General features: G+C 41.0%; 1 protein-coding gene across 3 annotated transcripts in view; it reads right to left on the bottom strand.

Annotated features, from left to right (window-relative positions):
* The window catches only part of LOC138201224 (ephrin type-A receptor 6-like), a 163,925-nt gene extending 142,003 nt beyond the window's left edge, over positions 1-21,922 (bottom strand). For all 3 annotated transcript variants that reach the window (XM_069154533.1, XM_069154532.1, XM_069154531.1), the window contains exons 1-2: positions 21,290-21,922; positions 9,920-9,984 (exon numbers count right to left, since the gene is read on the bottom strand). In XM_069154533.1, the coding sequence (XP_069010634.1) occupies positions 9,920-9,984; positions 21,290-21,368 (144 nt within the window). In that variant the 5' untranslated portion in view covers positions 21,369-21,922. The remainder of the gene's footprint in view (positions 1-9,919; positions 9,985-21,289) is intronic.
* Between the last annotated feature and the right edge of the window lie 5,597 nt (positions 21,923-27,519).

The following is a 27,519-nucleotide window of genomic DNA, read 5'->3' on the forward strand; positions in this document are numbered from 1 at the left end:
CACCGTGCCAGCAAACGACACAGCGACAGCACATCTTCGCAAACTAGACAAATCAAGCAAAACATCTACGGGCAAGTAATCCAACGATACCCGACACACAGCTGTGACACCAGTGTCTGCTTTCTACCAACCAGTTGGGATTAGCGCGCCCAAACATTAGAAAATAGGGAAAGACAATTCTGACCTATTATTTTTGTGAAACATAGCAAAACTAATCCTACTAACTTGTGAAGCAGAAACAGAGAAACCTCTGCATCCGTCCCCATGTCTCTTTGGCTCTCTGATGTCTCTGCACCGTTGGGAAAACCTCCCCAAATGTTAAGGCGGCTCTTTGCCCTCGTCTGATCCGTGCCCTTCGTTTTCAAATATTTTGCCATTTCTCCCGCTTGGCAATGGACATGATGTTGTGCAGTTTGACACGTTGCACGCTGGCGTGCGGCATATTTCACCTCCCACTTGCTCCCGCAACCCAAGTTACTTTTTAGTTTTCCGTTTACAAACCCAGGCTTTGCACAGACACCCGATTGTTTGTCGGTCCACGCGCATAATGGAGAGCAACCAGTCTGTGAGGAGAGGTTCGCTGAATTTGACAAAAAAAAAGAAAAGTGTATTGAAATAGAATCGCAGACACTGCATTAAAATGTGTTCTCTATTTTCATTTCTCAAACAACTGTTTCAATTAGCGTCACACAATTATCTTTATCTTAATTCATAGCTACTATAGATTTACCTTTTAAACTGAATTTCAAGCTTTAAACAAAATAGTTTGCTTCACACACACACACGCACACGCACACGCACACACACACACGCACACACACACGCACGCACACACACACACACACACACAAATCAATAATAACTCTTAACCCAGCAGTAAAATGACAAAATAGAAATTGTTATTGGCCTGATTCAAAGCTTGTGATTGTTGGGGCCAAAAACTAAATGGTCACGTGATTCAAAAAGCAGCAACAACAACAACAAAAAAAACCTCTCTGTAAGAGTTGTTCCACCAGAGAGGGCGACCAGTCCACAGCTCTCCGTCCAGGAAGGACCAGGAAGACCACACCTGTGTATTTTTCACATAGTCTGGTAATTATCCGGCTTTGCCATCTGAACTCAGGCCAGAGTTTAATCAGGCTGTTGCCTCGCGTTTCCAGGTGGGAAGCAGTCCAGACGAAGCGACAAAGTTCAGCCGGGTTAGCCAGCAGCTGCCTCACAGTCCGTTCACACTGCTAATTAACCTCTCACTTGATAAACTTGGGAGTCCCTCACACAGGTCACGTCGCCGCGAACTTCGGCCAGAAATTATCTGCCGCTCTGAAAACCTCGACAGCTCGCGGTTTATCCATCTGACAATATGTGAAGCGTCCGTATTTCCAAACATTTCCAGCAACACTTGGGAATTCCGCCGCAAACTACCGCTTCACCACCTGAGCCCCCCCCCTCCCCCTGTCGCTCACGTCAGCCAGTTTGCAAAGCCAAAGCCCACGTCACTAGAAACACACCTCCAGAAAAATTAGCAGCTTTTTTTTTATCAAAGAAATAAAATAAGATGCCTGCATGGGTCTTTAACAAACTTAACATCCTTACCCATGGATATTTCATCTTGGTAAAAAAAAAAAAAAAAAAAAAAAAAAAAGTATTTTAACCAGAATCTTTTTTTTTTAAATTAAATTTTATATTTAGCTATTTATCACAGACAAGAGTTAATCTATGCATTGTTTTAACTGGGCTACATGTGTGTTCTAGTGCATAAAATACTATATAACTATACTGGTATAATATATTTGTCCAACTACCAATACAAAATGAATGGTTTCCTTGCTTTCACCTGTTGTCCATCCGTCTCTCTTTGTCAACCGTTCTCTCTCCATTTCCTTTTGGCTATGCATTTAGATTAGGAGTTTTCTGCCTGCATGTGTCTGCTCATCTTAAACCAAACACACACACACACACTGATAAACCTAGTTTTCCTCTTGCAGCACTTTGCTATCAATACATAGCGAAGGTGGGGGTCGAAGAGTAAGGGAGTTGAGAAAGGTGGACAAAGGAAGGAACGGTGGAGGAAACCCAGCCTGGTGTTACCGGGCCCAGATTCAATGTGTGAGACCCATATGGTCTACAGTCACCCTCCACAGGAAACTGTTTCCAGTGGTTGCAACCTATAGGTGTATACCTGGGGTTCGTTTTGAAACGAAGGCGAGGCCTTTTACCAATCAGCATTAACCACCATGAAGAAAACTCTCCCACAACAGCAACTACATTTAGAAAATGTACAGTTAGCCACCAATATTGGTCGCCGATCTGTGCCCCCCTGGGGCCGAAGTTATCCCTGCTTTAGACCATGCGTTTGCGTGCGCATGATGACTGCCTCACGTGTCCTACGTCTGTTTGGCGCGTCGGTTGTGCACGTCATCAGAAATTGACAAAACACGTACGCAATATACGCATGACCGGCGAGGGCTCTTGATGTGTGTAGATTTTGTTCTTACCGAGAGACAAATCTCAAATAAAAAATGATCGGTGAATGCCAGAATCTTCTTGAAAACTGTAAGTGAATTTTAAGAAGAAATTTACTCTCATGGACGATTGGTGAATGAGGCCCATTGAATGTACTGCATATAAATGTTGTACTCTCATTTAAAAGCTCTGAAAATATGTCTGCAAATGCTATCAATAAATTGTCTGTTGTCATACTACTACTGCTCCTTTTTGATATATTACTTGTCTAGAAACTGGGGAGTAGTCTTTATCAAGACTGAACTATTGACCTGTTTGTATTTGAAAAGATTTCCGGAGCTTTTCTTTGTTCAAAAGAAACACAAGTCGATCTGTCTAAACCCTACCTGTCTTACAGCAACCACGCATTCTATTTCCTCTTAGGTTCTTACTACTTCCTGTATTCATGTATTCAGCTTCTGCGTTCAGATGGGCACGAATAATCTCCTCACTCTTCCCTCCCTGTACCTTCCCTTCTTCTTTCCATTTACATCTTTCCCGTACCTCTCCTCCTCCTCTTCCTCTTTCTCTAACTCAGCGTTGCTGTATTCCTCACACGGCGAGGGTTGGCCCAAAAAGCTGTCAGGATATGTTCTGCTGTCAGCGAGATGCCGAGTGGGAGCGCATTAGATATTGGCCTCAGTGTGTCCCTGACAAGAAACAAGCCAATTAAGGAATCCCCCAGCACTGCTTAAGCCCGGTTATGGCAGAGGTCCCTGAGACGAACACTGGTGTGCTAAATCATCATACCTTTTTTATATTAGAGCCTCCGTGGGGAGAAGTGGAGTGATTCCGGATTATTCTCCTCTTTTCTTTCTGAGCTGCCGGCCATCACTCAGCAGCACGCTTTAGAGAAGTTAGTCTGAGCTACGAAGGACAGACATACAGATTTTCTTCTCTCTCCTCCTCCCTGCTGTTCAAACTCACTCTCAAGGCTAATAGTGTTAGGATGGAGGAAGTGCTTTGAGATAAGCCTGAGGTCGCATAGTTGCAATCAATTACTGTGTTAAAATATTACAATAAAAAGATTAAGTATTAGGATTGGGGGAGAAGGTGAAGAGGCTTGAGAGGGTATAGGAATGCCTTCATGACTGTGTAAGCACTTGAATGTGTGTTTGATGTGTGAGTCATCTTATTTATTTTACTACAAGTTATATCCAATTACTCCCCCCAACATGGCCTCCCATCTCCCTGTGTCTCTTTCAGTGATTTCTCTTTCTCTTTTCAACTCTGTCCTATATCATGGTGCAGAGTCACATAATAACAGTAGGAGGGGGCATGATGGAAGGCAAAGCAAAGTAAACTATTTGGAACCCGGACCTGTAAAGATAAGAGGAAGATCTTCTAAGGCTGGTACTTTTACTTAGATTGGAGCTAACTGAGGCCCACAATCAGCACATCAACTTAGACCCTGTTTAATACTTTGTTTTCCTGTTTGCAGGACACAGTCTTAAGTCTATGTAGTTATTTCGGCTAGAGGCGTGAAAAACAAAAAATTCGAATGCATTTCTTAATAAAAAAAAATCAAAACAATTTTTGTTTTCCATGGCATTGTTATTTTTCACACTGGGTCATTTTACCAGATAACATTTCATTCAATATATGATTACAAATTTACAAACTGCCCTATATTTTGGATACAGCCATCATTTTATAAGAGAAAGACGCTTTCACTGGAAATGTGTCGTACATACAAGTTTGGCAAAGAGGCCTGCTGTCACTCAACCCGGTATCACAGCAAAGCGTGAAATAAACATTCCCGTCCACTATAGCAAAACTGATATAGCTATGCTTGGCGATGTCGAGGCGTGACAGTTACACGTTTTGCTGTAGTTGACCGGCTTGTCTATTACATGTGACGAAAGATCATGTGACCGTGGTGCCAAGACAGAGGTCCTGAGGCAAAGGACAATTTTTTTTTTGCCATATTAGGAAGTAGGAGGGGAGGATTGGTGACATTAATCACAGCCTGCCATGTGGGATGATGGGATTTGAATCCAGGAGGTGACAAAGCTGTTCTTTAGTTGTTTCTTTTTTCCTAACTCCAACCATGTGTTTTTTTTGCTAACGGTTTCGTTTTCCTGTAAGTCACATGGTTGAAACCATGCAACAGGTTTCCTTTTCCCAGAAGTCGCTACAGGCCAAAGCATGTAATAGATACGCACGTCCACTACAGCAAAACGTGTAACTGTAACTGTAACTGTCACGCCTAGACATAGCCAAACGGAGCTATCTCACATTTTGCTGTAGTGGACAGGCGTGTCTATTTCACGCTTTACTGTGAGACTACTGAATACATGTAAATGAATGCACTTAAACAGTGAAGCTAAAGCTACAACTTGCTTTTTGTACTCACTACACAACGTGACTGCGAACAGATTAATATCCCCACCACATGAGTAATACAGCTACATATATACACACGCGCACTGAGACAAATGTCTTGCTCCGAGCTGAACGCTGGTGAGGTATCGAGGTTGCACGGCCTAATATTTGACTGAGCAGCGTTCCGGCAGCAGTAAACCAATGCGCCGGCGTTGTGCTCCCCACTTACATAACACTGTTTATACGCCCCCAGTAGATCTGATTTATTGGCTGCTTGGGATCTCTCACAAAAGATAAAAATAGGATTACCTCCCCCCCTTAATGATGGACAACTGCTCAGACCTGCCTTTTCTCAGTTTGCATTAAAATGTCGATAAATGAAAACAAAAGGAAACATTAGAAATTCTTAATCCTTTAAAGCTGTTTCATGTAATTTAATAAATAAACTGCTCCACTCACTGCTTCACTCTCTCTCCCCACCCCTCCACCCTCACTCCCCCCCCCCCCCCCCCCCCAACACAACCTCCCACCACTGGGAAATGACTCATGCATATTTCAGTACTGTGTCTGCCCATTCTGAGTGGAGCTTATTGTGGCTGCATGGAGACGCCAAATCAACCCTCTTTCCCTTCTCCTCTCCCCGTCTCCCTTTCATTTATCCCTCTGACGCCCTGTTCTTCATCACCATTTCAGAACATGGAGCAAAACACTCAGAATCTTTGCCACATGAAAACAACCCCAACATATTTTCTATTACCTTTTGTATTGTAAAGCACACACACACACACAATGTATTTTATTAACTTCTACAGGAGGAAAAGTTTTCAGAGTCAAAGTCTTTAAAAGACGTGGTGCAGATCAATTTCTGTTCAATATGCACAAATCTAATGAGTAAAACCTTTGAGGGTGAATGTGTTTTCTTACTCTCAGGATATTTCCACATTCAAGTCATTAACAAACATAACAACAGTCCTCCTTGGATGGTTTCCCCTTGCGGGCCAGTTGTAACGAGTCTATTTACCTTCCAAGCGGAGCAGGTATAAAATAATCAAAGGGCACCTTGGCACTGAAACCTGGGCATGGCCAACACGTATGATCATGTTAGTGAGTGGGTAGACATCTGTTCACAGCTTTCCAGTGGGCTGTAGGCTGTGGACCTACAGGGAAATGCAATCCAGGGATGGAGGAACCCAACCACAATTAATAAATTGAAGTATGTCAGACATTCCCTGTATTCCCAGACAACTGTAATTATCACACATACGTGTGCCCACAGTGAGGAATTTATAGTCCAGCATTTCTAATAAACTTACAAGAGCTACATCTTAGCTATAACTTTTACCTTAACCAGTGCCTCTCTCATATGTAAAGATGAGGACAAAAAGGCAAAGAGGAGCTAAGCTGTAGCATTAGTTTGTACACCTATTAGCCATTAAACATCAAAACCACTGAAAGGTGAAGCATAAAGTAAAATATATGGCCATTTTGGAGACTGTATTTTGAGGTGCTGTTGAGCTGCACTGGGTCATGCCGAGAGGCGTTCCTCATATTTTGTCCCTCACATTTAAATGAATGGGATTGACAAAATATTAGGAACATCCCGGGGTATATCCTGCACCACAAATGTATGTCAATTAGAATTACTAATGTGTTTTGAGAGTAAGACTTACACATCTTTATACTTATAGACCTCGTATTACTTTTGAAGCTCAAGAAGTATATTTTGCTTTAACCTTGGTCGTTTTAGGAAAGGTAGGTCTTACATATTTGAGTCAGTGCTACAATATGAAATTTCATAAAATAAAAATCTGATCTTTTTTTGTGTGTGTTTGTAGAACAAAGATACCTCCCCAGGGGGGCTCAAAAAAATTAAAAAGAAAAAGCCGAACAGACGTGAGGCAAAGATACTGTGTAAGCTAAAAGGGCAGGTGCACGCTGTTGTTCCAGAAAACAAGGCAGTCTGCTCCCAGATCTGTCCGACTCACCAACACAGTCAACAGTTGGAGCTGCAGTAGCTGCATCACACAGCTCATGGAGTGAATTAAGGTACTTTAAAACCATTCTCACTCAATTATTGCAATTTGCATTCAGTGGATTCAGTAGGACTTGTGCTTTTGAAAGATATCAACACCATTCTGAATATATTTTCAGAAATCCACTTAGAAATTAGAAAAACAGGACCGCTATATGATTTCAGAACTTGCCTGAAAATCTTTATTTCAAAAAGTTTATGTTTTTTTTGTTGACACTTCAGCCCAGAGACAGTTGTCCTAACATCCAGTGTAAATAGGAACTGGTAACAATAATTCTGTTTACTTTTTATGGTGCCAATTTGCCAAAAATGTGAAAACTCATTTTGCCACAGTGTTGAAATACTGGTGCCTCCCCACTGTACCTCTACACAACTACTCAGGAGTTATTTACAGGCTTTTGATAAAAACCTATCCATAATATATCCCTCCACTTCACCCTCAATTTCATATCATACAAGCAGCTATGTTCCTGGCAAACTCATCATCAGGTAATCATTTTGGAGAAGTTACTGCATAGGACATTATTTTAAGACGTGCATTGGGCAGGACTGACTGACAGCAGTTTATATCCAGAACTAGAACCAGTGTCTGACTCTGATAGGCAGCTACATGGTGCGCTGCTGTATCGGCCTGATACCAGGCTGTGTCTAATATGGTGGAGATTGACTTGCTCTTGCTGGCTCCCAGGTAGTGAGGGGGATTTAAACTATTTTACCTCCCCAGATCTTCACACCTTCCCTCAGGCCCTCTCACCTCCATGCCTTAAATATTAATGGTAAATCGGAGGATAGGGGATGAGTGAGGAGGGGGGAGAACTGACAGCTTAATCATGGAGGCAGTAGCCTCCCTCCCTCCTCTTCCTCAATGCTGTGGGCGGCTGTCACCACGACCTACATGATGTAATCACCTCCATAACCCTGATATGGGCCACTAAGGGCCATGCAGGGAGAAATAGAGACAGAGAAGGTTGGGGGGGGGGACTTAGGAGTCCTCCAGCAAAATATCATTTAAAATCAAAATCCACAGAAAGTAAAGATAGTAGAGGATGTTTTTTTCTTGATTATATTTTTAACAGACAAACTATGGCAAAGATGAACAATGATGTATAATAAAGTAGATGTATTTATGCATTTAAAATAATGAAACTTATAGTGAAGAAAATAAAAATAAATCCCACAAAACAATAATAATTATAATCATAATCATAATAATCATAATAAGGCAACTTTAGACTGTTGGTTCTGTTCACCAATACTTTTAAGTCCATATACAAATTTGTCTTTATCAAGAAACTATATTATTTTCAGTGAAGACTTGAAGAATTTTGTTTTATGAAGAAGAAAATGAAATGCTACAAGCAAGAGATTAACAATTAAACATAAAGATTGGTGTTCTTGAGGGTAATTGTTTAGCGAGATCAGTAATGATGTCACCTGACAGCTCAAGCAAAGAAAGTTTGTTTCTCAGCTGCAATGCTGTCTGTGTACTTGCTCTGTATTAGTATTCAACTCTCAGCTTTTGCAGTTAAAGGTTGATAACACAGTCACTACAAACATTGTTTACTCAGTGTTTTCTTTCACAATGAGTTGCTCAGAAATGCCATCACTAAGCTTAGGGCCAATACATCATCGATAGCATGCTAGGATAATGGATATCATCTTAGATTTAATATTGTGATATTGATTTAATATTGTGATATTGTCTTTTCCCGGTTTCAAAGCTGTAACATTTCATTTTTTGTCTATATCACCAATCCCATGTATGCATGTACAGTATGTCCTTTTATTTTCAACAGACATCTGCATATGAATAAATAAAGAAGGATATGGTCCAGATAAATAAAAACTACAGGGACAACATATTCAATGACTTTTACTGTTTGAATAAATAAAAAAAATAAAAAAGGAAATTCAAAGATTTCCCCAAACTTTTTCATTCATTTTTTTTTTTTTACATATAAAAGTGATGGATGACTCTTTGGAAAAGGAGAGTTAAACGTGGCCAACATTGACCGGACAGGGTTAAAGTGTCATTAACGGGGCAACACGGCCTCTAACTCTTGAAGCTACCTCTTGAATTTGGTTGTCACATGGTTCATGGGAATGAAGAATAGACTAGAAAAGCACAGGTGAATAAAGAAGTGGTAGTCAGGTAATTGCTTACTGCATATTACTGCATATGAAGACATTTTCAATCAGTCTTTCAGGTATTCTGACAGCACAGAGGTCATGAAGGTTTTGATGCAACGTGAAGGATTTGATCTCAGGACGAAACAGTTTGTTGTCAGCACATCTATATTTTATGAAGCCAATATAGCTTCTGTTGGGAACTTCCCGCTGTTTTCAAAGTTCTGATTTTCAGCCGGACAAGATGCTCGGAAGCCAGGAGCACTTACTGCCAGTACAAAATGAGAAGATCCCTTTTGGGCAGGTGACTGACGAAAATAGAGAATAAGAACATGCAGACATGGTGTCTCTAGTAAGATAGAGGAAAGCAGAGATCAAACGGAAACCCGAACACTACATTGTTGCACTCTGAACAATGTTTAACGCCGTTTTTCCATGCTCTCTTGAAGATGGAGAACTGGAGATGACAGATAGGAAGATGACATATTTTTCAATGTAAAATCTAATTATGGACAGTTAACATGGGGATCTTGTCATCTTAAAAATGTCTTAATAAAAATGCAGAAAACATAGTAAAACTATTTTTTTTCCCTAAACATGGGTTAACTTTTAAAGAGTCAGTGTAAAGTGTGGCCTTAAAGTGACACAAACAGGACAGGAAGTGATGGGGGGGGAGACTGGAAAGTATCAGGGAACCTTCCTTCGAAACCTTGAATCATTATCAGTCTCCGAGTTACAGTATTTCCCCTGTGGAAAGAGGAACCTGAACACAAACGAGGATGTGAATATAAAACAGATCATTGCTAGCCATTCTGACATGTGAACATCAATATAATTGATCTCATTGACGTAGCAATGGCCATGCATTTTGAACAAGACACACTGGACAGTGGGACTGAATGCAATAATCGGGAGCAGAGATGCCCTTCTTACCCCATTTATAGGATATGTCTTCCATCCAAGCTCTCCGAGCACTGACGTCGTGTCCAGCAGCCCAACTGAAATGGGGAAAAAAATAAAACCATTAGCAATCTGAAAACTGGAAATTGAAATATCAGTCATAAACATGTTCATTGAGACATTTTTTTACATTAACAAAAATGAGTTTCTTGGATGAATATTTATGTGTGTGGAGGCAGATACAGTGGGAGCAACATTTTTTGCCACTTGCGAAACAATTTGGGGACTGATGGATTGCAGTCAGATTGCTGTCAACAGTCCATTCACTCCTCTGCCATCCACAGCTTTGCTTCAATCTCACTCACAACAATATGCTCTCCTGCTGCCTATGACTGAGACTTTTTCATGAAATACAAGTCAGTGATACATCAAACCCTCCCTGTGCACTGGAAATATGTTTTATTATGCCAAATATTAATGAAGACCCTGGGATTTTTTTGTTGCATGTAATTTGAAGATTTGGTTTTAGTGATATCAATCGCGGTACAGCATACTGATGTCAGAGTCTGATAACTTTCACCTTCCAAGTAGTGCTGAAAAACAATGTAATTTTCACTGCAAAATATTACCATTCTTGTCAATATTTTGTCTCGCTCTCAAGGACAGTAGATTGAATAATTCAGGAGGAAAGCACGTCTTCAAGCTACAAATGATTTGCAGTGAAAAGGAGCAGATATGGCTTCCTGAATTTACCTTCAGTGTGATGCCGGCATAACACCATTAAATAATAAAAAAATAAAATAAAAAAAAAGAATGTTTTCACCCACACTTAGGGAATAGATAGTAGAGAAAGACCCCGATGCAGTTTCAAAATCCATAAATATTACATGGAGCCCATCCGGTCACCTTGTCAAATGTGCCAAATGCGCAGTGTATGTGACAATACAGTTACAGTATGTCCTAATTATGTGAGGATACACTGCATCATCAAGTAGGTATAACAATTGGTATTCTGGGAAAGAGTGAGCGCTCGCAGAAAAGCAACAACACTAGACTCAAGAGGCTTGTTGAAAACTATTCATTTCTCCCTCAGACTATGAGTCATCGTTGTTGAAACCGATCATCATCAGGCAAAATTCATCCTTTTACTCTTCTTCGTGCAATCATTAGATCTTGAACGCTGCTCTGTGAATCACACACAGTTGAACCAACTTCTGAAAAACCATAGTGTGTTTTCTACTTGGATAAACGACTACATTTTCAGCATCTGTCAGTCATGAATGTCCACTCAGAGCTCTGTGAGCGGTCCTTGGGGGGCTCATTATACCAACACAAATCTCCATCAGGGACAATATATCCTGAATAAATCTCCATTAACATCATTACTCTGGGACAGAACAAGCAAATGTACATATAAGGAAGCAGTTTCAATGCTGTGATATTGTGATTATGATCATTTGTGAATTACAATGTCAAGACAAAATAATGTGATATTTATGTCTCTGTGAATGTCCTCTGAAAAGATCAAGGCAAGCAGAAAGCATGAAGGGACATGCTTGAATCTGTTTCCCCAGAAGGCGGTGCACTTCTGACGGAGCCTGGCTGACGGAGATTGACCAAGCATCTGCTCACTGTTTGAAAAATGTTTTTCGCTGTGTTTGTGTGTAAGTGCATGTCTCTTATACACAACTAAATGCTCTTCAACTTCCCCTCATCTTTTAGAGAACAGGAATGGGTCACACTCGAGTGACATAATGTAGCACCTGTTTTGGATCAAGCTACAGTAAACAGGTGTATCGCAGCCTCCAGGACTAAAACCATCCAAGATAAGCATACACGCTGTTGACAGCATTGACAATATACTACAAAGGTAAAAATACAGGATGTGCCGGTGAGGTTATACAGCGAACAAATAGATATGAAAAAAAGATGAAAAAAAAGAAGACACTTCTATCATATTCTGCGACTCCGTGTCTTGGTGCTGATAACGATAACAAAAATAAGTAGCACAAGTCATGTGGCCGACAGGAACATCCTTTGCATGGTGAAGAAACACTCCTTTATGACTGCACAGCAACTGAAGAGCCCTCTTAATGTTTTCTTATAAACAATATAGAGAAAACTTCATGACCACAACATCAGGGAAGTCACCACAAGACACAAAGTTAGCCTTAAAATTAGAGACATCGCGCTGCAGTTCACAAATACATCCAACAAGCAGCAGCAAAGCAGCTGTGGAACAAAGTTGACAGGAGAACCTTCATACGACCCTCCTTCAATTGATGGAAAGAGGAAAGCGAAAAGAGAACAACTCATGGCCAAACGTGTACGGCCTTTTTTGTCGAACATGGTGGTGCTTCTGTTTTGACATTTTTTATTTTATTTTTTTTATTTTATAGTACTCTATAAATCCCCGAGGGGAAATTTCTTCGCTACAGCAGGGGGGCTCTCAGGGGGGAGCTGCTGCAACAGGCTGCCACTAGCGCGGCGCCAGGTAACCTGACCTGAGGTGCATGTTTTTGGATGATGGGAGGAAGCCGGAGAACCCGGAGAGAACCCACGCAAGCACAGGGAGAACATGCAAACTCCGCACAGAAAGTCCCAGGACAATGCTAACCAATGCACCACCGTGCCGCCGCATGGGTGCTGAAATGTAGCTAAACGCATTCAAACTCATCGGATGACACAATTCAGCAGGACAACGATCCTAAACATGCAGCCAAATCCACCAAAGAGAATTTCATGGTGAGCAGGTGGAACATCCTCGACTGTCCGAGTAAATCACCAGATCTAATTCCGACTGAGCTGCATTCTGCTTATTGAAGACCCGACTAAAATCAGAGACACCGGACGACATGCAAGAGGTGAAGCTGTCTCCAATAACGGCCTGGGAGAGCAACACCAGGGAAGATGATCGGAGAAGTCAAGCCGTAATCACCGGCAGAGCATTTTACACAAAAAATGAAATATGATCATTTTGTTTGACTTCATGTGTGTCTGATACTTTTGAACCCCAGAGTTTTGGTCATTATGTGTCACCAAGGCTGTATCTGTCACACCGTTCTTCCTACATTGATGTAAACCTTCTCAAATTAAAACTGAAAGTTGGCACTTTAAAATAGTTTATTTTATGTTGAATGTTATGAAGACAGAAAAGAATGAAACTGCCCAAATTCTTTTGGTCTGGACTGTTTATCAGCTACTCTTGCCTGCTGCTGCACACAAATGTAGACACATACAGAATGTGAAAGAGAGACTCACTCCTGCCATAAACTCAGGCTCAACAAATGCCATCAAACTTTGAGAAAAGCCTTTGACAAAGCTGATGGGAAGCTTGTCTGCAGCTATTGCTCTTAATATGAGGTGTGTTGTTTGCTCTATGTTTGACATCAATCTTACTTCATCTGATGACAAAGTAAGCCACTGTGGTTTATCTGTAGATAGACCGACTGCTCTACGTTTTTCTCCTAGAAATCGCTGTACATAGTTGTGGTAAACTTGTGGCATGCTTACTTTACCTGCAGAGTTTGCATCATTTTGGTGTATCTTTTTTTCCACAGAACTTTTTGATTGCTTTTTGATTAATTGCTTTTTGATTATGTAATTGCTGTTTATAACATGGCATTTAATCTGAGTGCCGCACTTTCTTCTTCTCCTCCTTTTGTTAATTAACGGCAGCTGGCAAACAGCTTTGCTGTGCATTAACGCCGCCTTCTGAAAACTAGAGAAATAAAACAAGATAATGGTCAAATAAACTATTCGATTTAACATTTTTGTAAGGAACATTAGAACATTTGAGATTCATGACCCCTCTCTAATAATCCCAAATCTAATCTGTGGATTAACAGTATACATTTACATATACAATATACTGTATTAATAGGTTTGACAAAACTGAAATCCTTTTTTTTAATTACTTCAGCACACAATATTTACACTGACACACAAGGAGAAGTAAAAACAATGAGCTACTGATATAAATGGAGGCAGAAGTCCTGGTGTGTCAGAGAATGTATTAGAATACATATTGGCTGTTTATGCTTTCTGAAGCCTGGATTATAAGTGTGGTTTTTAGTGAGAGTTAAACTTGATTACCTGAGATTTTAAGGGAATAGTATGGAAACATAGTATTATCTAAAAAAAAAACAAGACAAGTTTACTTATTATTAAGATACACAGCAATTCAAAGTGGTTTACAGAGGCATAGAAATACATACAAATACAAAGAAGAAATGAAAATTGAATATAAAAGACAACAAAAAAGACAGTTAAAACCCACAATTTTTTCATCACATTACTGATGAGTGCCAATTTTTTTCTTTTTGTTAAAAATTACATACAGGGTCGACCTAAAAAAAAGGCATGTACGTAAACGACTGTGGTTGGACAGAAACAAAGGTACCAAAGTCGACCCACCTACTCACTGTCTGGTTAAGTTAAGAGATATTTAAATAATTAAATTGCCTGCAAACCTCTGAACCACTGTTATATTCTGTTACATGAGGAGTAACATAAAACATGTTCTTCCTCATGAGAACGTTTCAGTACGGCTCTTCTGTTTGTCTGACCATAGTGGCTGTCCCTGCTCACTTTGTATATCAGCAACTGCAAATAATTTAATGACTCACGTTGTGTAGAAAATGGACATTGATTTATATAAAAATGTAGCAGATTCTTCTATTGATTGACCATCCTGTCCAGCACAGCGAGGGAAAAGTTCCCGCTGATTCCTTCATCTTCCAATCGCATTATTTCTGCACTACTAGCTTAGTTTAATATTTCCTCTGTTGAGTGGTTTTGGATTGGTTCCAGCATCTCTGTGTCTTTTTCTGCCCACCAATGCCAGGTCTGTGCCGTGTCAGTGTCCGCGCCAGGCTGGAGGACTAGCTGGCACTGCCGATGGTGTTAATGGACACTATTAGGCTACTGTGGGCATGTAAGCAGCAGTTTCTGGAGAATGGCCTAATTACTGAGAGTCGGTTGTGTCGCTCACAATGTAGAGCAGATTCACACCTCACTTCACCATATATAAAGAACAGCTGATGCACATTACAGCAGGTGAGGATGTATTCAGCTGAGAGCACCTGGGTTAAAACCTTGTTTTTCCACCTTTACAAGCACAAAGAATTGCAGCCTGATGTCGATGAAAAGATTTTATGAGGTGTTTATTTAAATCAGCCTTTTGCAAAACATAAACAATGTACCATACTGTATATTAAAATGTGACACAGTGGAGTTTGTGCTCGATTTGTGAGACAGACAAAAGATGCTTTGAAATGAAACACCTCTGGTGTGCCGATACTGTTTGAAGCCAACAGTGCAGTAGTCACAGGTGTGACTTCACAACAGCAGCAGCGTTCAGACGGTATTGTCAACCAGAATGTGACCGCTTTTGCGTTAGAAGCAAGCAGCAACTTCCCAAGCTGAAAAATGAAGCCAACGCGGTGGTGCGGAAAAAAAAAAAGCAGTTCCTCGAATGGCCAAATGAAGCTGGCTTTAAAAGTGAGTCCCACTACTCCCCCATGTTGAAATTCCCAACTTTACAGCAGATATAAACATTTATAAAGCCTGGCACCAAAACCAAAATGGTTTCCGACCTGGTAAGTTAGGGAAATTAGCTGAAGGCACCAAAACCATTTTGGTTTTGGTGCCTTCAGCTAATTTCCCTTTTATGACAACTTACCGGGTCGGAAACTTTTTATGCAACTCACCGGTTTAAACTGTATTAAAGGTGAAAGTTACGTATAATCAAGGGCGGAGCTGCTATGACTGGCAGGTGTGTACCAACATAGTTGGCGAGCTGCATTCAAGTTTCAGCAAGCAGGCTTCGTTCGGCCTCAGCTCCACCACCTTTGTGCCTATTTCTGAATTAGCCAAGGTTGAGTCAGGCACTGCCAAGCTGGCGAAGGCTGGACTTCAAAACCGCCCTTCAGGAAACCTATGGGAGACGTCACGGAGGCTATGTCCATTTTTTTAAAATTTGGTCTGTGGTTGTATTTCTTAACTGCACAGAGGTTCTATAAGCTACTTATTCAGTTAAAAACAAAAAGTAGTTACAATCAGTGTACACGGGAACAGTATGCATGTACTAGCCATCCATCCGTCCATCCATCCATCCATCCATCCATCCATCCATCCCCTCTGCCTCCGTTTCTCTCGCTCTCTCCATCTCTCCATAGAGACATCTTTCAGCTGGGCACCCACAAACCCTGCCTGGAGCTGAAGGTCCTCTGGGACTTCCTCTGGTTAGATATAAATAGAGCACGAGCTAGCCAACTCATAAATATATGGAGCTCCACTAGAATGATGACATCTCTTGTCTGGCCTACAGCCCTCGCAGGCTACACAAACAACCCAAAATAGCTACAGCCCTATAACAACAAACCCAAAGGCAGCCTGTTCAAGTGTTACTTCATGTAAATTAGAAGTGAGAACAGTATGAGTATTCATACAACTGTGATCCTGGCTGCCTACAGGTGTGTACATCACTGACTTCTTGAAGTATACAATGCGAAGCTGACAAGGAGGCTTCTTCGAGGGCACTTTTCTGAGGAAAAAGGGTTTACATAAGACTGTTCTATTATAAAGGACTGTCGGAACATAAGAAAAAGGCATGAATTCAGAACTCAGTACGTCTCCTAAAACACTCATCGTTTGGTTGATTTGAGACATTGAAAAAAGTATAATGTAGGTTCAATGTAGAGATATTTGAGTAAGGTGTGAGAGTACATCTTTCCAACAAAATAGCTTATTGAAATGCACTTGTTTCTGCTCTGGTGAAAGAATGGGTTTTTATATATTTTGTATTCAGTAGTGTTGTTTTTTTCCCCAAGACAACAGAGAATAACGGCCTCTTAATTTGCAAGCATCTGGGAAACAGCAAGCGTTGTTAAAAGACAAACAAACAACAGCAATTGATGAACAAAGTCTCGTGAAAATTGATTTTGGTGAGTATTTTAGTGAGAATCGCACCCATTGTCATTTAGTAGGGCAAACAACGTACTGGGCTGTCAACAGAGGAGGAGATGATATGCTGTGAAATGGAAAGAAATCCACAACAGGCGCAACATGACAGGCATGACGGGATTTTTTTTAATACTCCACCAAGAACAAACACTCAACAACATAAGAAATGACAGCAAAGCAAATCTGGGAATGTGGTTGATTAGATCTGATAATGGCTGTAAGTGTGTTTAAACAAGAGATTAGTGAATCGAAATAATGTCAATAACATTCAGTGCCGGTCAAATCCTAAAGCTCCAGGGCTGAGCGTGTTGCAGTCACGGCCACATGTCAGTCAGTGATGTCATAACAGTCAGTTATCAAATGCTAAAACGCCTGCACTAACATCCCTGCTCGGGGTGTAGCTAGATCTGCCCACAGAGTTCAATGAGAGAAGCTTTAAATTAACTTCATGATCATTTTGTGCACATTTTCTCCCACTTGATAAAGGCCTTATATAAACAGATGATTCACGACGCTCCAAACATCCTGTAATGTCTCGATAGCAGAATATCGATCTGAAAACTAAATTAATGTTTCGCACAACGGTCAACATAAAGATGTAAGTAATACCACTTTAATGGCTGTATGTAACACTACCAGCATGGTCCATTTAATAGTGAAGCTGACATTTTAAAATGATCAAAAATAATCTATTAGAAATCGAAGAGGTCATTTGCCTCCTCTTGGATGATTCAGAATCTATTGCTGCCTTAGAAAGGAACTGGAGAGCTCACGGTTACAAGATGGAAAGCCTTGTGAACGGTATGTCAAGTGGTTAAGTCGTGAGAACGCTGCTGCGAGGCAACGGCAACATGGACAGTGTCTCGAAGCCACGAAGGCGAACAAAGCCAGAGAGTTAGCAGGTGAGTAACGCAATGCAGGGAACGCAAAACAATAATGACAGGGACAAGACGAGGCTGTTTGAAACGTCAACATTTTTCCACCGATGTATTATTAAATCATAAAAGAAAAAGTTTAGACAGCTAAATTACGATACCTTAACTTACAATCCAACAAAAAAATAACCTTCAACGGCCTCCGACGTTTCCCAAAACATCAGCAAGCACAGCACAACTCGTGAACTCTGAGCTTTCACAAAAATCCAGTCGTGTACGCCACAAGAGGGCATCGTTCATATGGACCGCTCTCATGAACACGGTAAATCAAATCCATTTGAAGGCAACTAGTAATTATGCAGGTAGTTTTCTTCCTCCTTTACTGAAAAACGGTTCGCAACGCAGGTTTCAAGTTTCCAAATCAAACGGATGTTGGGTTGAATATCGGAACCAGGCGTCGCTTCATGTCGCAAATCCTTCATTTTCTCACTCAGATTTCAGGTGAGCGCAGAGAAACTTTGCACGCTCAGCAGAAACACTTGAAGGCTGTCGTCCAGCGTCAAACTTTGAACATTGATCATTCTGTACACTGAAGGTCAAACCCTCTCCCCCCTCCCCTCCCCCAAAAAAAAAAAAAAAAAAAAAAACCTGACTGACCAAAACAGATTTTTGAGTGCAAGGAGACTTTTAATGGCATTCTCTGGGGGTATTTATGTCTGATCATGACTTGGAAAGGATTTATTGGAAGTAAATTTTCACCAGATGGACAGAATTCTTTCATGTGTACCACTTAACAGTAAAAGGCTCGAAACAGATACCTTTCATATGAATAAAGACCACATGTCACGGACATACGGCGTCATTTGTATCCAAATATGAACAAAAAAATTGGAGTGAATTTCATGAGTGGTCGTAATGTTTTGGCTCACTGGTGTAAAACGAAACACACACACACACGAATTCACACGCACACAATACACAGCAGCGTTTGTACTCTGGATTTGCTGATTGATTGATTTATCATGACACCACACTGCCGGTGAACATCTCTATTTGATCGTGGTGATATCGGCACCAGTGAGAAAAAGCTCCCATCAACCCTCCACACAAATCAGTGCGAATAGTTGAATAATTATTTTCATTTTGCCTTCGCAGCTACATCCCTTCGACTGCCAGCGGTTTTATGCTGAATGGCTTCAAATTTACAAAGATCCAGCAGTGTTTGAGTGAGATGTGTTTAGCGCTTTCATTCGTCTCATCCATTTTCCAAGGATGGATTGCTCTCTTGGTTTTTCATGCCTGAATCTCTCCGTCAGGGATAAAAAAAAACAAAAAAACAATCTGAACAACGTCAGAAGTGTGGAACAAAGACATCATCTCACAATTCACTCGCTACGACCAATCTTCTGCTGAGCAAAATTCTACGAGAGCTCAAGAAATCAGTTTAGTAAATGAGATTCGTGAGAGTTCATTACAATAAATATTGCTGCAGCTGACTTCACACGGCACGGGGAAACAATGAATAAAAGTAAAGATTATGGGAATGTTTCTGTAGATAGGGGGAAAGAGGCATGTTCAGTGCATGAGTATAGATTTGTTAATAACTGTCTGATGTCCTAGCTGGGTTCACGCGAGAGATATGTTGCTACGAGAGGAGCCACAAGGGCGAGAAGCAAAAGGTGATTGTTTTTTTTTATTGTTCTCCTAATAGCTGACATCTCAACCAATTCTGTCTGTGAAATCCCAAATCTTTGGAGTTTTATTTGCCTGAGTTCAAAACCACTGATCTACACAACATCCCTTGTGTGATGAAGCTCCCCAGCCCAACCATAGAAACGTGTTTAGCTTTCATCTCCATAGTCAGAGGGTGGCTGATTATAAGACTGTAAGGGGAGGTTGGCAAACAGTAGAGACAGTCACCCTCATTCAAGCCGCTGTGCAGCAACCATGCAAATTCCCCTCTGAATTGTCCCCAAAAATTTAGCCTGCGAAGCCACTGAGCCGCTGCAGGAGTCTGATGTTAATTTGACAAATATGAAAGCCATATTTTGAAAAAACAAAACAAAAAAACTTTATGCCTCAGCATCTAATGAGACTCTTTTCTTTGTCATGTGAATTTCAGTTTTTCCACACTGAGCTGCTGCACCGCCCTGTGGTAGGCGACGACTGCCATTGTGGCACCGAGGTCCCAGACCAGTCAATATGAGAGACAACAGTAGAAAGCAGACATCAGTCCAATCATTCAATCTGTGGCAGAGAAAAACACACAGCAAGGCTGTTATGTAGCAGCTGTCCAGGAGAACAGGGAGTAGCATCGCTCTTATTGAACACGGAGAACAATAAAATATAACCTGGGGGCCAGGTCCTGCTGTGTTCCCTGCACAATCAATAAGACTATTTTAAACCTTACCGATGCAGCAGCTCTGTGTGTGTGTGTGTGTGTGTGTGTGTGTGTGTGTGCGCGCACGTGGAGCCACGGAGGAACGCACACACGAGCATGCGACCGTATTCAGACGCATTCACGGATCATATCAAAAGACAAGTGGAGAGTAAGCAAAAACCAAAGAGGCAAGCACGCAGGAGTGTTTGCATGTGTGTACGATCACACAACGTTTCACACTCTTCTCAGCTCGTGCAGTCACAGGGACTCTGCACTAAATGAACATACGAGTGCATGAACACACACACGCACACACTGTCACTGAATAAATGTGTCTTTTGCAGCTCAGATGCTTTTTTTCTCAAAAAATAATGGAAGCCAGCTCTCAGACACGCTCCAACAGAGACACAGACACACACACACACACACACACACACACACACACACACACACACACACATTCTCGCGCTGTCACCCACTTAATGATTCAATCTTTGGGGCTGCCCTACTGTTTATACTGTGACTCTGTCTGCGTGTGTGTGTGTGTGTGTGTGTGTGTGTGTGTGTGTGTGTGTGTGTGTGTGTGTGTGTGTGTCTGTGTGATGTTGAATGTTCAATTAAATCAGCCCCTGGGTTTTCATTTCAGTGGCTGAGTTCCATAAGAAAAAGTGATTTTCCATTTTATTGTCTGCTTCAAGTGTTTGAAGAAAAACTGAACTGAGGCAATCTATTGAACTTCTAAAATAAACTTTAAATCTAGATTGCGTCATGGTGCATGTTTGCGCAAAACAGTGCATTATAGGAGATTATTAAGAGGAAGTAATAACGGAAATACATACAATACAATATGCAGCGATATTAGTAGCTCCTTTTTATCCTGTGCACCTTTTTTTTTTTTATTCACAAATGAAACAGTGACAATTGAAAAGAAGTGACATCTCTAACATTTCAAACTTCATTCATGTCTGTGATGATTTCCTCAAAATGTCAGGATATTGTAGTGTATATTTTGAACTGTCCCATCAGGGAAATCGACAGTCCTACAGTAATAATCTATCCATGGTGAAAGTGTTTGAACGCATGAGGGAAATGGAAAAGCACAACAAGAGGAAAATAAACTGTGGGAATTAAGGCTGCACAAAGTCAGGTATGTTGAGAGGATCGCAAGGCTTCGTGTCTTACCTTGGTTGCAGTGGCTGAACCGAGTGAGGACAATTCCCAGAAAGAGTGAAACGAGGAAAATTCTTTTTCCAAAACTCATGTCTGCTGCAACATCTACCGCCGGCTTGACACTTCTTGCTAAGAGGTAGTAACGTGGTCAGAGAGAAAAGAAGAAAAAAAAAAACGCGCCTGGATCCTCCAGAAGCACCGATCCACTGGCCCCGGTCTTTATATTTGATCCCGGCTGGAGAAAGCTGCCGGGTAACGGAGGGAGAGACGGTCCATTCTCGACCTGGTGGCAGCGGCAGCTTTGGCGCGGGATCTTGGATAAAGTCGCGGAAAATATCTCGAATGAAATCAGATTGTCAGACGAGGCGAGAAACACTTAGCTCCTAACAAACTTTGAGGCTTTTCCGTGGACTTCAGTCGCCGTTACTGTGTTGTTTCAAAGACACAATAAAACGCAATCGGGTGCGTCTCCGTAGCGCGCGCGCCTCGGAGTCGTGACAGACTTCAGAAACCCTATGTCTGGCACGGCGAGGTGCCGATGAGTGCCAGCTCCCTGTCTCCAGCTCGGTCCGCTGCAGCAGCGATGTGAGGACGGTGAACGGAGAATGATTGGGATGCAGCGGCAGAGCAGCTGAAGCGGGGGGCTACAGTTGGAGACTGTGCGCATCTGTGCAGGATGCTCGGCACTAGAGGGGGTTAGCTGACAAGGCAATGGCGTGTGTGTGTGCGTATGCCTGCGCGCGCGCGCGCGCGCGCGTGTGTGTGTGTAATCTATTAGTTGAAATGCAGGGCTTCCCAAAGCTTCCCAATTATTATTTTTTTTAAATTTTTTTTACAAAGACCTAAAATAGTAAATACAAGTGTCCTTGCGTGATTCGATTTAGACTTCATAGATCTGAGACGATTCTGTCTGTATCTGTTGTTATGTAATGAGCAGTTAACAGGGTTGTAAAAGGTGATGTTTACGATAAATACCTTGAACATTATTAAATTCAGCTATACTGTACATAATAAACTGTAGGCCTATTTGGATTGGGATCCTTTTAAAATTAATGAACGATACAACTTTAAAAAGTGAAATGAATTCATTCTTGTTTTAACAATTAATTTGACCCATATGTATTACCTTTGGTTTGTCTATTTGAGCTTAATTGCATTACTTTTGCTTGAATTTAATGGATAAAAACACTATTTATATGATTAGTAAATCTGAAAAAGTTACTTCCTAAATTGAACACAAAGTCAGACTGTGGAGCTGATGTCATCTGGAGACAAATCTTGGGGCAACTACAAAGTAAATGATGGATATCACGATTTCCTGCGTTAAGACACACTCTCGGTCTCTTTATAACAAAATTTTACTTTGTTTTAGGGTGGATTTTCTCTAAACTCCATCAACCATAATCCCGTTGACATCTGAGTACTCAAATTTAGAGCATCAACTTTTTGAGAAAATTGATATTTTGTAGGTTTCATCCCAGCGGCACTGTTGTGTAATGGTCATCTTATGTTCCGTATGTCAGTACATCAAACTTTATCCCAGAGGAAATGTTTCATCCATTTGCAGTGCAACAGCGACCTGCTCTGCTTGCCAAGCCGCCAATGTCAGCCAAGATTAGGGAAGGTCTTCCTCTCATCTTCATGGACGTCTCATCGAGTGAGTAAGCAAACCCTCCCCAACCTGACCCGGTTAAACAAAGCAACGCTGGCTGCTGTGATGAGACCCAGTCAATCAGGACACAGGAACAGCTTCCTGTCAGCACAGAGGAGGTAAATACATCAACATCACAATCCGTCACCACCATTTAGCTCCCGGCCAATCACCAAACAATGCAGAGAAGCTGCCAACTGACTTTGTGCAGCACAACGTGTGACACACATGGGAGGACGGAGGGTTGTAGAGTAGAATATATTGACCACAGCGGCCTGTTTGTGTCTACTGTAGCTGGAGGGGGGCCGCACACTCTGCAGAAATGGATCAAGCTATTAATGTCACGGCGCAGATGTATTGCAGCTATAAAAAGATGGATAAACGTTGTGGGGCCTCCCAGGAAAACATGAAGTTATAGAAGTTTTAGACTGGAGGTGAGTGTGTGTACAGAAGATTTGTCATTAACTGGGACACAGAATTAAATATTGTATATTTGCCACCACTTTGTACCCCAACAGCAATCTATAAAATGTCAGCAGATGTTTCTCTTTCAGCCTGAAATGCTTTATTTTTCGATATTTTGTTCATCATTCTGAGACCATCAACTCCCTCTTTTATGGGGACCTTTGCTATTATTGTTTTCAATATAACTACATTATCTACTGCTCCTGTTCTCCTTTTGCTATTATTACCAACACTACAGAAAATACAGAAAGAACATAATGCTGATGACATAAATCATCTATAATCCTGTGGAAAGTGAGACTAGTGATGACACTGATGATAAAAGAGGGCAAACTGTTGAAAAGAGGTCCTCCACTTCCCCCAACCCCTCCTCCTGCAATGATTTGGTTTCCTTTGCTGTAATAGTGCTCAATGAGGTGTGACTGTAGTGTATAGGGGGCCTAACTGTGAGCTATGATCCCCCTCCCCCCTGTCTGGAGCGAACAAGCTCCGTCCATCTGTACTCATCACGAGCAAAAGAGCTAGAACGAGACCACATCAGCACAACTGACAGAGACAATGAGACTTTATAACGCTAATAGGTCCACTGATGTCCTGTTCACAATGAAGTGCCGGGCCACACAGAACTGCTCTGTGGATCGAATACAAGCTGAAAGGAAAGTTCCAACCCAAATCCATCACACGCTGTCAACGGCAACAATGCAGCCTGCTTCTCTGGGTTCATTACAAATAATGAAAGCTATAAACAGACAAATAAAGTGACAGTTCTGTGTGTGGCATCTCATTCTTGAAATGGTTAAAACAAGCAAGCAATTTTTCAGTAAATGGCAATGATCGGGCTGTGAGGTCTTTAACAAACCCTCAACATACATGGAAAGAATCCATCATGAAAGAAGCAGAAATATCGATCTATCCGTTTACACTGGCCTCAAGTGAATTGAAGGCACTGACTCACAAGATATAAGTATTGAGGAAGGAGCCTATGACCCGAACTGCTCCAGATCTCTCTTTAACAACTCTTCTTTCTTCCTATTTAAAACAATACCGTCAACTGCAAGTTCAGATGTGAAACTCAGAATGCCGATGTGCGGTATATCAGGAAATACATGTAGACAGTGACATCCTACGACTGTTAGTGTATTTACCACCTGATAAAAGTGCCTGACTTTGATTAAATATCAGGACTTTTTCCTTTTTAATTTCTAAAAACTAATTCATCATGCCAAAATGTTATCTGTCTGTCTGTCTGTCTGTCTGTCTGTCTGTCTATCTCCTGCCTGCCTGCCTGCCTGCCTGCCTATCTATCTATCTATCTATCTATCTATCTATCTATCTATCTATCTATCTATACAAAGAAGCAAACAAACAAACAAACAAACCATTCAATTTGTGCTTTAAATGGAGAAAGAAATAATTCATTGGTGAAGAAAAAATTATTGTCAGCTGCATGATTCTGTAACATGTGCAATGAAACTTGCATCATCCTGAACAGAGTTGCTCACAAACCTAAAAAAGTTCATTTATCTGGGGTTTAAAAGTTTTATTTTTTTAATGCCTGTTTCAGTGTTTCAGGTAGCTGAAGCAAGAATACTTTTTCTTACAACAACACATTTCTGCAGGGAATCTATAAACTTTTTCTATATTCTGAGAGAAAATATTTTCAAATTTCAAAATAGTAAATAACAAATATTGCAACTACTGTTTGTCCATTTCCAGCCAAGTAAAGCTATAGTAATTAAAGTGGCTGTGAAGCAGTGCTGTCTAAGGACCAGTCACACAGTGTTGTCCTGGGTTGGCACAATAAAGATCAACCTCTGAATCTCTGTGTTAATTACCAGCTATTCTAAAGTAAACACACAATACAACAGTTAGTCAGTTTGCTGATTGGATATGTGATTTGCATATCATTTATAGACATTCAATGCTGTAATGAAGTTTGGGCCCATTTTTTTCCCCATGGTATGAGGCACTTTGCACCTCATCCTCAATAAATGTATGAGGCTCAAAGGCTTTACCCTGCAACAGTAAACCCATTTTCCTATTCTTTATTATTGCATTGGCCCTGAGGAAACACTCGATTATCTGTGTGAAGCTTCATTCTGTTGCCCAGGGCGAGGCTGACATTGAATATTTTCAAATAACATAGCACGAAAAAATGGTGACAGAGGAAAAACAATTGCTCAAAATCAAGCTGTAATTGCAGTGTGCTTGAAAATGCCCCGCAGCAATTTACAGTCTGCCTTGTCTTCGAATTTGTTTTTCAAAAATAAAGCCCGGCTTTTGATTTCCATGATGTTTTTGTATGAAGCGGTCCGGCCTGTAAACGACGGCTTTCTGAGACCTGACAGTGGAAAGCATTAACCTACACATGTGCAGACATGCATGTGGCAGAGCTGTGCGAACCTCTCCCATGCCGGGTGGAGCCACCGCTCCAAGCCCACTTTTAGAAGCAAGACTGACAATATCACGACTGCCTTTGAACACGACACTTGAGATATTATCACCTTTTATGTCGACATAGCAAACTTGTTAACACCGAGTTGCTCATTTGTAAAAACCCGGCAGCTTTGTTGCAACACTATCATTCATTTGAAGTCGGGTTTGTAGCCACCTGATAAATGTCCAATATTTACTCTCTGCATCTCCGTTATTGTCTTGACCAACTCCTGAGCAAAATATCGGACTCTTTAGCATCTACACGCTGGTCTGTAGCTTTGTCTAGTGTTTGGTGGGGTGCAGGTAAAGGACAGAGATGGGGTCAGGGAGATGGAGAGGGGTGATTGGCTCTGTCGGTGCCTCCTTAAAAACACCTTTAATTTAAATACACGTGACACTGTCATACTTTCTACAACATTTTAAGTCACGCTAACGTGACGAATGGAAATTCAGTTAGGACTCCATTAGTGGGAATAATAATATTAACCTGGACTACTTTAATATGTTAGCTAGTTTGGTAAGAAGTGACCTGACTCCGTGAGTGTCCCAGACCACAAATAGACCCGTTATGAAACTGAAGATAATGTGAAACTGCGACTGTTTGCAACATGCCAGACACTAAAACAGGTTTTGGTTGCCTCCATGCCCTCTCACACTGACCAACAATGAGACTGTGTGAGGGAGGTGTTGCTGACTTATGAGCTTGTGTATAATGAAGCAACAATATGTATATGTTACAAATTTAGAAAAAAAAAAAAAAAAAAAAAAAAGGACCCTTCAAAGACCGGAAGCTTCCCGAGCTAATTTCACATAGCTTCAGTCAAGTCTTTAAAACCTGCCAGCATCTGAGAAAGACTTAACATGGCAGCCTTTATGTTTGGCATTTTATCTTTTTTTAAGCAAGCCAGATATTTCCAGTGGGATTTGTTAAATATTTTCTGAAGTTACTTTGTACACAGACTATGATGAAAACTGGTTTTTAATGCGCGGCTTATTAGACACACAGCTTAACCACAATTTACACTTGATATACTTCAAGGACATCCTAATTTAATAAGAAATTACACATTTTAAAAGTTTAATCTTTGCGATATGAGTAAAGTTTGTCACTGGATAGTCCACAGTCTGAACAGAAAGCCTTCATTTGAAATAAAAAAAACAAAAAAACAAGAGCAGGATAGTAACAGCATGAAAAGTGGAATAATTAGACTGTGTAATGACACAGTCAAGGTGAGCCCAGCTGACAAATCACTCGCTCATGTGAGTCACTTTCCTGCGGCCTGACATTTCTATGCTATATTCCTTTAAAATAAATGTGTTTGCAGTAATGAGTAAACATGCAGTCTAATCATGATTAAATGTTAATACGTGTCTAGAATAAGTCCATGTGTATATTAAACTGACAAATTAAAGTATATTTTTATAGCATTTTATCCATGTTAGCGCATTTAGTCATCATAAAGAACAGACGTAAGACAGCGTACATTCTGCAGACAACCTTTTTTTTTTTTTTTTTTTTTTTATCCCAGAATGACTTGCAGTGTCTATCTCACTGCACACAGACATGCACACACTTTTACACAGTTGTGCTACACCACCGAGGTTGCCCACCTCCCTGGCTGCCTAATGGGCCATAGGCTCTAATCTGGATGGCCACGGTGCTCAGGAGAATGAGCAGAGCAAATAGAGA

This window comes from Embiotoca jacksoni, unplaced genomic scaffold, assembly GCF_022577435.1.
Source record: "Embiotoca jacksoni isolate LCO1_2020_lvr unplaced genomic scaffold, fEmbJac1.0.p SCAF_2, whole genome shotgun sequence".
NCBI lineage: Eukaryota > Metazoa > Chordata > Actinopteri > Embiotocidae > Embiotoca > Embiotoca jacksoni.